This window comes from Vipera ursinii, assembly GCF_947247035.1.
Source record: "Vipera ursinii genome assembly, chromosome: 2".
Taxonomy (NCBI): Eukaryota; Metazoa; Chordata; class Lepidosauria; order Squamata; family Viperidae; genus Vipera; species Vipera ursinii.
Genome location: NC_139513.1, coordinates 179,629,981 through 179,643,577, shown reverse-complemented (window position 1 = coordinate 179,643,577; position 13,597 = coordinate 179,629,981). Strand labels below are relative to the sequence as shown.

The following is a 13,597-nucleotide window of genomic DNA, read 5'->3' as shown; positions in this document are numbered from 1 at the left end:
CGGGCCACCAAGGATGGCGACTAAGTTTCTAACTTGGAATGTCAATGGCTTAAACTCACCACAGAAGAGAAAGAAAGTTTTTCAATACTTAAAACAATTTAAGACTGATGTTATTTGCTTGCAAGAAACACATATTAGGGTTATGGACCAAAAGTACCTATTGAACTCTAGATTGGGTACACAATTTAGTGCTTCTGCAATGAATAAGAAAAATGGAGTGGTTATTTATGTCAAGAATACGGTGACAGCGGAGCTAATAGAAGCAGATAAACAAGGAAGATATGTTATAATAGATTTGCTGTTAGAAGGCAAAAAACACTTTTGGTTGGACTGTACGCTCCTAATCAACAACAAGCTGATTTTTATAGTTCATTACATAGTAAGATTATTCAGTTGGATTATAAATCTTTTATTTTTATGGGAGATTGGAACAGAGTCTTGGACGTACAACTGGACAAGTGTGGCTCTTTTAGGCATATTCCAAGCCACGCTAGATTGCTTAAATCTTTTTTTGAAATGAAGGATGATCTGGAGTTGCGAGACATTTGGAGAGAAATACATTTACAAGAAAAAGATTATACTTTTTTTTTCTGATAGACATCAATCTTTTTCCAGGATTGATTTTATATTACTGATTAATGATTTTTTTTCCAGGATTAAAAAGATAAAGATTTGTCCAAGAACTATGTCTGACCATAGTCCAGTTTGGTTAGAGATTGACAAGGATAATAGAGATAGGCGCTCTTGGCGCTTAAATGAGAACTTGTTTAGAAATCAGAGAAATGTGGAAGAATGTAAAAAACAGATGAAGGACTTTTTTGAAACTAACATGAATAAGGGCACTTCTATGGACATGGTTTGGGATGCTAGTAAAGCTTATATGACAAGGGTGTTAATATATATGAATAACAAATACAGACGTAACTTGGAATTTAGGAGGAAGGAATTGGAGAATGAATTTAGAGAAAAAGAAAAGGCCCTAATTCGGAATCCATCGGATGTGAAGATCAAAGAGGTCATTAATTTGTTAAGAGGACAATTTGATAAGTTGATGGCTGATCAGGTGGCAACTAATTTACGGTTTGCTAGACACAACACTTTTTGCAATGCCAATAAACCAGGCAGATGGTTAGCTTACAGGTTAAGGAAGAAACAAAGGGCTTCTAACATAGATAAAATAGAACATAAGGGTAAGGTTGGGTATCAACAGGACCTTATTAAGGAAGCCTTTCTGGACTTTTATTCCAAATTATATGCTAAAGATAAGATTAATGAAGCAGATATTGATGTATTTGAGGAATGCTAACATCCCGGTTCTTACACAAGAACAAAATGAAGAGATTAATCAACTGATAACAGAAGAAGAAATCCTTTTAGCAATTAAACAATTGAAGGTGGATAAAGCGCCAGGCACGGATGGACTGACTGCGGTGTACTACAAAAACCTACAATTGGAGATGGTAAAGCCACTAAGGGAATTGTTTCAGACAATTCAAAGGGGAGGAAGGGTGCCTCCGTCTTGGAGAACTGCCTTTATTTTTTTGATTCCGAAGGAAGATCAGGATGTCACTCAAGTAAGAAATTATAGACCAAAATCACTTTTAAATACTTACTACAAGATATTTGCTAAGGTTTTAGCTAACAGATTGATGAGGGTTCTGCAACAGATAATTCATGGGGACCAAACTGGGTTCATCAGTGGTAGACAAATGAAAAATAATGTGAGGCATATAGTAGACTTGTTGGAATTTTTGGAAAGGAACAACCAGATCCCTGCGGCGCTGATCTTTTTAGATGCCGAAAAAGCCTTTGATCAACTGGATTGGCAATTTTTGATGAAAGTTTTAGATAAAATGAATTTTGGGGATAAATTCTTACAACCAATTAGGGCATTATATCAAAAACAAACAGCCTGAATAATAGTAAATAATAGTTTGACTGAAGTATGTAATATTGAAAAGGGCACAAGACAAGGGTGTGCATTGTCACCTTTATTATTTATCTTAACATTGGAGATATTATTGATTAAAATACGGAATTCGGAAAAAATTAAGGGAATTCAAATTAGAGATCAGGATAATAGACTGAGGGCGTTTGCAGACGATCTGGTTGTTACGGTGATCCAGCCAAAAAATTCTGTTGTGGACCTGATGGAGATAATAATGCAATATGGAAAGGTTTCTGGATTTAAGGTCAATATACAAAAAACTAAAATATTAGCCAAAAATATGACAGTATCGCAAAAAGCCCTTCTAGAAGGGTTAACTGGATTTGAGATTGTTAAAAGGGTTAAATATTTGGGGGTGTATTTGTCACCCTCAAATGCAAAGTTATATAAAAATAATTATGAAAAGTTATGGGGAAAAATTCAAAAAGAATTGGAGAGCTGGGAAAAATTGCAGTTGTCTCTACTGGGAAGAATTGCAGCAGTGAAAATGAATGTTTTACCTAAATTTCTATTTTTATTTCAAATGATACCTATTCTTAAAAAAGACTCAAATTTGGAGGAATGACAAAAGGGTATCAATAAATTTGTATGGGCAGGGAAAAGGCCATGAGTTAAATTTAAGATTATGCAGGATACGCGTGAAAGAGGTGGTCTTAAAATGCCCAACTTTAAATTATATTATGAAGCTGCTGCGTTGTCAGCGATAAGTGATTGGATTAATTTAACACAAGGGAGATTATTAAATCTGGTGGGCCACGACTTGTTATTTGGCTGGCATGCATACCGTAGATTCCGGTGTATAAGACTACTTTTTAACCCATGAAAATCTTCTCAAAAGTCAGGGGTCGTCTTATACGCCGGGTGCTGAAACTTTAGGGACAGGGCTGGCTGGAAAACCTGGAGCGGATCTTCCATTTAGTCTGCGCAGGAAAAGCGGGACCAATTGGAGTAGAAGCTGCAGTCTGTGATTTTTTACAGGCTGGGGTCTGGGCTTCTTTCCTTCTAAAGTTGAAGAGCAGCTGTAGGCAGGTGGAGAATGCAAGAGCAACTTGAAAGGCAGGTGGGGAATGCATAGCCAGAGCAGCAGCTTAGATCTAAGGACACATTTGACTCAGGAACTGGGCGGGCTGGCTGGAAAACCTGGAGTGGATCTCCCATTTGGTCTTTTTTTTTAATCCCATTTATATCCCACCCTTCTCCGAAGACTCAGGGCGGCTTACAATTTAAAGCACAAATCAATGTGCTTAGCAATAGCCTTCATTCTATGTATATGCCTGCCTATTAGAGCTTTCACACCCCCCCCCACAAGCAGCATTATTACAAAGTCAGCTTATTGCTCCCAACAATCTGAGTCCTCATTTTACCTACCTCGGAATGATGGAAGGCTGACTCAACCTTGAGCCTGGTGGGATGAGAACCTGCACTAATTGCAGGCAGCTGGTGTTACTTAAGGCTCTGTGCAGGGAAAGCTTTAGAGTGAATTAGGACAAGTGAAAAAGTGAATTAGGAAAATAGGAAACGGTTGCTGGAATTGGGTATGTGTAGTTTAACGAAGAGAAGGGTGAGGGGTGACATGATAGCAGTGATTCAATATCTCAGGGGCTGCCACAAAGAAGAGGGAGTCAAGCTATTCTCCAAAGCACCTGAAAGCAGGACAAGAAGCAATGGATGGAAACTAGTCAAGGAGAGAAGCAACCTAGACTAAGGAGAAACTTCCTGACAGTTAGAACAATTAACCAGTGGAACAACCTGCCTCCAGAAGTGGTGAATGCTCCAACACTGGAAGTTTTTAAGAAGAGACTGGACAGCCATTTGTCTGAAATGGTATAGGGTTTCCTGCCTTAGCAGGGGGTTGGACCAGATGACCTCCAAGGTCCCTTCCAACAACTTCTTCTTCTTCTTCTTCTTCTTCTTCTTCTTCTTCTTCTTCTTCTTCTTCTTCTTCTTCTTATTATTATTATTATTATTATTATTATTATTATTATTATTAAGTTTAATCCACTTGCACTGTTTTATGTTTACATGTTTGATGACAAACAGCCTTATGTTTATAAGTGACAGTTTTCCTACTAAGTACCTGCATGTCATAAGCATTTGAATTAAAATTACCATATTAAAATCAAATCTGATGTTTTTAAATTTTTATTTGGTGTGCGTTGGAAGAGGGGTAGTCTTATACGGTGAGTATAGCCCAAACCCTATAATTTAACAGGAAATGTAGGGGGTTGTCTTATACACCCAGTCGTCTTATACGCCGGAAAATACGGTATTTATTGTATGATAAGAAGGTAGATAATGTGTTTAAAATGCACATTTTAAGACAGGCATTGCTGAGAGTTTGGAAAAAGTATAGACATAAGCTAAACTATAAGATACCTTTATGGGCAATTCCAAAACATGCAATAGAAAACATAAATGTTGGCTTCAAACATGATGTGACTACATACAAGGAGATCTTAAGTTTGGAGAGGAACGTATGGTGTTTGAAGCCGTATAATTTTTTACAAGATGAGAAGATTGTTCAAACTTGGTTTCAATATGGTCAATTACGGGCCAGGTGGAAAGAAGACCAGAAAATTGGTTTCTCAATGACTGATGAAAATTTGGTAAAGCAAATTAGAAATCAGGGTCCAGCACATATCAAATGGATATATCTTGCATTGATAGAAATTGACTCAGAAACAGAACTTGTTAAAGTTTGTATGATAAAGTGGGCTCAGAATATTCAAGAAGTTATCACAATGGACACTTGGGAAAAGATTTGGGTGAGGAACGTAAAATTTACACAAGCTCAAAACTTAAGTGAGAATTTTTACAAAATGTTTTGTAGGTGGAATTTACATCCTAAAAAGCTTGCAAGTATGTATCCGAACTACCAACCTAAATGTTGGAGATGTGGTGGCGAAGACGCAACATATTTTCATATATGGTGGACCTGTAAAAAGGTTAAAGCTTTTTGGATTAAAATCTGGTGGAATATGCAGAAGATATTTTGTTGTTGTTGTTGGTAGCTGCGAAGTCGTGTCCGACTCATCGCGACCCTATGGACAACATTCCTCCAGGCCTTCCTGTCTTCTACCATCTTCTGGAGTCCATTTAAGCTCACGCCTACTGCTTCAGTGACTCCATCCAGCCACCTCATTCTCTGTCGTCCCCTTCTTCTATTGTCCTCGATCTTTCCCAGCATTAGGCTCTTCTCCAGTGAGTCCTTCCTTCTCATTAGGTGGCCAAAGTATTTGAGTTTTAGCTTCAGGATCTGGCCTTCTAAAGAGCAGTCAGGATTGATCTCCTCTAGGACTGACCAGTTTGATCGCCTTGCAGTCCAAGGGACTCGCAGGAGTCTTCTCCAGCACCATAGTTCAAAGGCCTCAATTCTTTGGCGCTCAGCCTTTCTTATGGTCCAACTTTCACTGCCATACATTGCAACTGGGAAGACCATAGCCTTGACTATACGCACTTTTGTTGACAGGGTGATGTCTCTGCTTTTTAGTGTGCTATCTAGATTTGCCATGGCTTTCCTTCCCAGGAGCAAGCGTCTTTTAATTTCTTGGCTACAGTCCCCATCTGCAGTGATCTTGGAGCCCAGGAAAACAAAATCTGTCACTACCTCCATTTCTTCCCCATCTATTTGCCAGGAATTGAGAGGGCCGGATGCCATGATCTTGGTTTTCTTAATGTTAAGTTTCAACCCAAGTTTTGCACTCTCCTTCTTCACCCGCAACAAGAGGCTCTTTAGTTCTTCTTGACTTTCTGCCATTAGAGTGGTATCATCTGCGTATCTTAGGTTGTTGATATTTCTTCCAGCAATCTTAATTCCAACTTTTGATTCATCTAGCCCTGCCTTTCTCATGATGTGCTCTGCATATAAGTTAAATAGGCAGGGCGACAGTATACAGCCTTGCCGGACTCCTTTCCCAATTTTGAACCAATCATTGGTTCCGTGTCCAGTTCTCACTGTTGCTTCTTGACCCGCATATAGGTTTCTCAAGAGACAAATAAGATGGTCTGGTACTCCCATCTCTTTAAGAACTTGCCACAGTTTGTTATGATCCACACAATCAAAGGCTTTAGCATAGTCAATGAAGCAGAAGTAGATGTTTTTCTGGAACTCCCTAGCTTTCTCCATGATCCAGCGTATGTTGGCAATTTGATCTCTAGTTCCTCTGCCTCTTTGAAATCCTATCTGTACTTCTGGTAGTTCTCGATCCACATACTGCTGGAGTCTAGCTTGTAGGATTTTAAGCATGACTTTACTAGCATGAGAAATGAGTGCAATGGTGCGATAGTTTGAACATTCTTTGGCACTGCCTTACTTTGGCATTGGAATGTAAACTGATCTTTTCCAATCCTGTGGCCACTGTTGAGTTTTCCAAATTTGCTGGCAAATTGAGTGTAGCACTTTTACTGCACTGTCTTTTAAGATTTTGAATAGCTCAGCTGGAATACTGTCACCTCCACTAGCTTTGTTGTTGCTCAGCCTTTCTAAGGCCCACTTCACTTCACATTCTAGGATGTCTGGCTCGAGGTCAGTGACCACCTCATTGTGATTATCTGGGATGTTAAGCTCATTCTTGTATAGTTCTTCTGTGTAATTTTGCCACCTCTTCTTAATCTCTTCTGCCTCTGCTAGGTCCCTGCCATTTTGGTCCTTTATCATGCCCATTTTTGCATGGAATGTTCCCTTCATCTCTCCAATTTTCTTGAAAAGATCTCTGGTCCTCCCTATTCTATTGTTTTCTTCTATTTCTTTGCACTGTTCATTTAAGAAGGCATTCTTATCTCTTCTAGCTATTCTCTGGAATTCTGCATTCAATTGGGCATATCTATGTTTTTCTCCCTTGCCTTTCGCTTTCCTCCTTTCCTCAGCTATTTGCAAAGCTTCCTCAGACAGCCATTTTGTTTTCTTGCATTTCTTTTTCTTTGGGATGGTTTTGGTTGCTACCTGTTGTACAATGTCGCGAACCTCTGTCCATAGTTCTTCAGGCACTCTGTCTATCAGATCTAATTCCTTAAATCTATTTGTCACCTCTACTGTATATTCAACAGGGATATGATTTAATTCATACCTGAGTGGCCTAGTGCTTTTCCCTACTTTCTTCAGTTTAAGCCTAAACTTTGCAAGGAGAAGCTCATGGTCTGAGCCACAGTCAGCTCCTGGTCTTGTTTTTACCGACTGTATAGAGCTTCTCCATCTTTGGCTGCAGAGCATATAGTCAATCTGATTTCTGTGTTGACCGTCTGGTGATGTCCATGTGTAGAGCCGTCTCTTGGGTTGTTGGAAAAGAGTGTTTGCTATGACCATTGTATTCTCTTGACAAAATTCTATCAGCCTGTGCCCTGCTTCATTTTGTATTCCAAGGCCAAACTTGCCTGTTATTCCAGTTATCTTTTGGCTTCCTACTTTAGCATTCCAATCCCCCATGATGATAAGGACATCATTTTTGGGTGTTAGTTCTATAAGGTGCTGTGGGGCTTCATAGAACTGGTCAATTTCATCCTCTTCAGCACTGGTCGTTGGGGCATAGACTTGGACTACTGTGATATTGAATGGTTTCCCTTGGATTCGAACTGAGATCATTCTGTCATTTTGAGGATTGTATCCCAGTATTGATTTTCCTACTCTTTTATTGACTATGAAAGCTACTCCATTTCTTCTGAGGGATTCTTGCCCGCAGTAGTATACCTGATGGCCATCTGAATTAAATTCACCCATTCCTGTCCATTTTAGTTCGCTGATACCTAAGATGTCAATGTTCAATCTTGTCATCTCTTGTTTGACCACGTCCAGCTTTCCTTGATTCATGGATCTTACATTCCAGGTTCCTATGGAGAAAAAATCTTTACAGCATCGGACTTTCCTTTCACCACCAGACACATCCACAGCTGAGCGTCCTTTCGGCTTTGGCCCAGTCGCTTCATTCTTTCTGGCGCTACTAGTACTAGCCCTCTGCTCTTCCCCAGTAGCATATTGGATGCCTTCCGACCTGAGGGGCTCATCTTCCAGCGTCATATCGTTTTGCCTTTTGGTACTGTCCATAGGGTTTTCATGGCAAAGATACTGGAGTGGGTTGCCATTTCCTTCTCCAGTGGATCACGTTTTGTCAGAACTCTCAGCTATGACCTGTCCGTCTTGGGTGGCCCTGCACGGCATAGCTCATAGCTTCATTGAATTACGCAAGCCCCTTCGCCACGACAAGGCAGTAATCCATGAAGGGGTGAAGATATTTAAGCAAAGGATAAAGTTTTGTCTGCAATTGTTCTTATTGGGCATAATTACAGATACTACTGTTGTGGACACCAAGTTGAGGCTGAACTTAATTACGGCAGCAAGACTTTTAGTAAGTCAATATTGGAAGAAGGAGGAACTGCCGACTATAGAAGAATGGACTCTGAAAGTTTCTGACCTGGTGGAAATGGCAAAGATTTCGGCTTATTTGAAAGACCATTCGCAACAATGTTATATTATGGAGTGGAAAAAGTGGATTGATTATATCCAGAACAAATATGGGACCAAAAAGTTTCATTTAGCATTTGTATAAGTTTTTTTATGTGATATTAGTATTGCTTGTAGTCATTTTATATGAGCTAGAGTGCGATAGACTTAATAGTTTATTGTTGTTAACATATGGTTGTTTATTATTGTTTTTACTTTTATACCTTGTATTTAGCTCTGGGAAGTTGGGGAGGGGGAGGGGGGAAGGGAGGGGTAGGGTTAGGAAGGGTTGGGTGGGGGGAGGGGGGGAGGGATTGTTAAAGATAAAATGTATTGTAAAACTTTTCAATAAAAAAAAGATTAGGTGGTATCAGCGAGACAAAGATAAATGGCCTTAATTATAGCACATGTAATATAGAACTTTTGCTGCTAGGAAGATTCAAATGGTTATTTTGCCCCCACCCCACCCCCAATCCTCTGACTCTCTGCCTCATCTGATTTCTGATAAGATTATTTTAATTAAAAAAAGAAGTGCAGCCCCTTCTCCTCCATATAGGGTACTTGCCTTTAACACAATCCATATTTCATATAATACCTGTGCTCTAACGTAGCCTCACAATCACTGAGGATGGTGAGATTGCTGTAATTCAAAGTGTGTCTAACCAGCCACCTACAAGGGCGAAGTAAAGCTGAAGGGATGTTGCTATGTGTTCCATTGATAGGCTTTCCTGGATGCTTTAACCAGGGAAGTTTGCTTTCCAGGATATTATGAATATCTAGTGATAGGCTGTGCCAACCATTCTGAGAATGGCTCACTGAGCACTCCAAATCCTAACTGATTAGGAATTCCATATCTACCATTCCATATTTCTATCTTCATTTATAAGGAAACCATTCCCCCACCTCCGCTGTTAAAAAGAGCTTTTTCTCCATAAAAGCTCTGAGTAAAGTATATCCCACAATAGATTTCAGAACAAGAGATTTATTTGGTCTTTGTGAAATGTTTGGACTATACTGCAGAAATCAGGCAGAACCAAGATGGAGGCTAAATTTCATTTCATTTAATTTAAAAGCAATTAAAATTAATTAAGTAAACACTAACAAGGCAGAGTGATGAAAGCAGAATAGGCACTATCTTCAAAAAGGATATGAACAGTCCCAAATATGTAATCCCTGAATTTCACCATCTGCTCCTTTCTCAGAAGACACCATACATTATCCATATACGATCCAAGCAGAGATCATAGCTGCAGACATGACCCATGTCCTGTAAGACATAGCATAAACAGCAGTTTTGGCTGTCAGATCTCATTGCATCTAGAGCCTCCAAGCACCAACACCCTTCCTTCCTGAATAAAGTGAAGAAGCCCTTAAAAAGAGAGATGTTGCAGAGACTCACTGCTGCAGATGTTGCTATATGTTCCATAGATGAGCCAGCGACTCCAGCGCCCATTTTGGCTATATAGCATTGCCAGCTTTTTGGCACTATTGCCATAGTTGAAGTACAGATCTGTGCCCTGAAGGGCCAGCAGGTCATGGTCGCGGCACTCCCAGTGTTGAAATGATCTTTGCACATTGCAAGGCTTCAGAAGGATAGCCACCCTGTTTTTTGCTGTGGAGGCTTCCACACATAGCTGTGATGTCACATGACGAAGGAGGCCTCTGGAGAGCCACTGAAAGTGCTGGCTTGGGACATCAGGGTCACAGGAAACTTTGATGAGATTGTTGGGCTCTTTCATAGTCATGCAAGCATTGTGAGCTTCATTGAACAATAAGAAGGGGTCAGGTACTGGAAGAGGGAGCAGAGTTAGTGTGGATGAGGGATAGACAAAGGGTGAGCCAGAAGTGGGGCAGAAAGAGGGAGAAAAACAGAGAGGAAAAACTTAGGTCTCTGCTCAGCATCATCAAACAAGCACCAAAGGAAAGGAAAGACCCACAATTCAACTTTTTGAAATGTGATTTTTCTTTCTCTTTTAGGCATACTTGAAACAGTTTTAGATCCTGGCAGTCCTAGAAACTATCAGATGCCTGAGAGGGCCAGCTATTAATTCATACTAATGTGATCGCTACACTAATGTAATTGTATAAGATCTGAATAGCCCACAAATGAAATACAATCAAATATTACATGCCAAACATTTATGTAAGATTTTTCATCAGTCATAGATAGGAAAAGTCAGTTGTACACAACTATTCAGATAGAGAACACTTAATAAAGAAAAAAGTAGCAAAATACATTAAAAATATTTTTTCAAACCATTTAAAACTGAGGGCAGAGCAGTAGAGGGAATCTGGAATGATGACCCACAAGCTTGCTACTCTGATAAAGTAGACTCTCTCTCACTACAAGATCCAATCTCTTTCATACATTTTTAATATTTGTCTAAATAACTGATGTTCTAACACAGTTTTGTTTGGTTTTGGTTAAGTTATTGCACAAACATTTATATTCCATTTATTTCAAAGACATTGGGCTGCTTAAAATAAGGTAAGAGACATAGCAACTCCCTAAACACAAAATTTACAAAATAAGCGGCACAAGTGTACTTTTTAGAATTAATATTAAAAGTGCAAGCAGAAAGATGATAAATATTTTAACAATGAATTTGAAACTTGAATAACAACAGCCAGCCAGATGATCCTAAAATGGTAAATAACAGGAAGAATTGCATATAGATTTTCATAAACTACATTAAAAATGAGACAATTATTTATTAAAACACATTTCCTATTTCTGCTTGCAATTCTCCTGGCATTAGTTCTGAAAATACTCCAGTGAAGAAAAAAAGACTTTACTATTTAAATATTAGTTTGCTTAAAATCTTTCAGTGGAGAATTGGTCCAATTGTTTCTCTCCCAAGAAATTAACACTTTGACATAGTGGGGGAACAGTTAGAGCACTAGTGATTTTGAGTGCATTGCTAGTGGGAGATGGAAGTCCTGGCAAAATCCTGGCAAGGTCACTCTTGGTGATACAGTAAGGTTAGTATCTAAGCTAAGAAACTACTTAACAGGGTTGAAGATCAGTGGAATTTTGCCGGAGAAGGGGAACCAACCCAAGTAGCAGCAGGAATTCCAAAATCAGACCCAGAAGGTAGTGGCAAGTCATTTTTGTACTGGTGCTAGTAAACACTACATGGTTATGACTGTAGCATTTAAATGAATCTAGGTGACAGATGATGGAGTACCTAGTTTGGCAGGCATTCCTTTAGTTCAATGTTTTCCAAACTTGGCAACTTTAAGATACATAGACTTTAACTCCCAGAATTCCCCAGCCAGTTCTATTTACTGGGAAAGAACACTGAGTTTTCACGAGTAGAACTGATGATAGAACCCAATGTGAGCTGCAAGAAAGGATGGTAACTGATAGTGTCACTATTGAAAAAGAAATTTCTAGATGTAGAGACATAAATGTATGTATATACAGATATGAAGACATAAATAATTGGAATATAGAATGTAATGAGCATGAACCAAGGAAACTTGAGATTGACAAAATGGAAATGAAATAAACTGAATGTTTTAAGATGACGGGACCTTTGGTAGACCATAATGGGCTGTTTTAAATCAGATTATATTATTCAGTCCTTATAAGGGAATGGAGTGGCTATGACACTCCACAAAGATATTCATATGTATTAATTTTTAAATAATAAACATCAGAATTTTACCTGTCAGAATTAGTGGATATTCAGTGATTATTTTATATACATTTATGCATTTATTATAGGTGGAAAAATAAATGACATTGAAAAACTCTAATGCAAATTGCAAGTGGAAATAAATGCAACATTTAGAAAGAACGTAGCTGTATTAGTGATTGGAATATAAAAATTGGAGAACCTGCAATTACAGGAATATTTGGGTTGGGTTGCAAAATGCAAGAGGCAAATACAGACTGTTTCTAAATATCACTGGATCGATGTCAGAATTAAATTGATTATATAACAGGAAACAGCAGATAGAGAAATGTAATTCTAACTGACAGGGTACTTTCAAGTACAGACTGTGGAAAAGACCATGAATTAATAGTGTCAAATATTGGGTTACAACATTTCAAAAACAGCAGATATATTCTCAAGATTTGATCTGAACATAATGTATGCAAAAGAGAACTATGGGAGCTATGAAAGAGATAGGAGACTTCCTCAGAACAGAAGTAGAAAAATATTTCCACAGTATCAAAAAAGAAAAGACCCAAATAGTCTTCTAATCTAAATCAGATTGTCTGGGAAAGATGGAGGTTGAAAACCTAGGGTAATAAAAAATCATGCCATGCAGACTTTCAGTAATGGGCAAGAAATTGTAAAGAAATCTGCATCAATAGAGAATGACAACAAACAAGAAAATCCTCAGAGTTATTTTAAAAAGATCAGGAATATCAAAGGAACACTTGCAAGAAAGGTAGGAACAGTGAAATATAGTCAGGAAAGAGGAGCAAATTAGGTCAAAAAAAGATGGAAAGGTTACATTGATGTTCCTTGCATGCTTCAGAGAGCAAAGCAAAATTTTAATTTATGACCATCTTCCCCAACTGTCCAGGATACTCACCTGCCTCTTGCAGCTGCTTGTTCTCTTGGTGTGCTTGTTCCAGAGTAGCAACCATCCTAGAATCTGTTCAGGCACACACAGGCAGACATATCTCAGAAAGAGCTACCAATCCAAAGGGCAATGCTGAGGCCACCAAAACAGTAGCATTTGCCAAATGAGGCTGTTTAAAAGTGTTGTCTTCCCCTGGCTTTTATTGGGACTACTAACATGGGACTATTCAGCATGCTCATGCAAATATCATCAGCTTTCCTGTTCATACTGGTTACCCCTTCTTGGGTTTTCTTTGATCATTGTTGTAATGTACTGGCCTTACATGCTGTAATTACTTGCTTATGTTTAAACTGTTTGCTAATGGCTGAATTCACTTGCATGTGTTGGTTGCTGGGCCGAACTAGACTGGCTGTCTCCAGCCAATTAAGTAGGTTTGTGGGTGGGAAACTGCTGCTTTAAATCTATTGGTCGCCACCTAGAGGCCAACTGTATAAATAGCTGGGCAGCAGCTATTAGATTGCTTCTGTTATGTTCTGACTCTCAATAAAGCCTGTTGCTGTTTGAACCCTCTGTCTCGCTCAATGTCTGCAAGAACTGAACACACAACAATTGTATTCTTAGAAAATTACCCCACCACATTACCCAGAGCCACAGCTGGACTTTATTATGGAACA

General features: G+C 38.9%; 1 protein-coding gene across 2 annotated transcripts in view; it reads right to left on the bottom strand.

The window, feature by feature from the left end:
* LOC310635594 (CD209 antigen-like protein C) overlaps nucleotides 1-13,597 on the bottom strand; it is a 51,345-nt gene that overhangs the window by 27,810 nt on the left and 9,938 nt on the right. For both annotated transcript variants that reach the window (XM_083354720.1, XM_083354721.1), the window contains exon 4: nucleotides 12,933-12,995. In XM_083354720.1, the coding sequence (XP_083210846.1) occupies nucleotides 12,933-12,995 (63 nt within the window). The remainder of the gene's footprint in view (nucleotides 1-12,932; nucleotides 12,996-13,597) is intronic.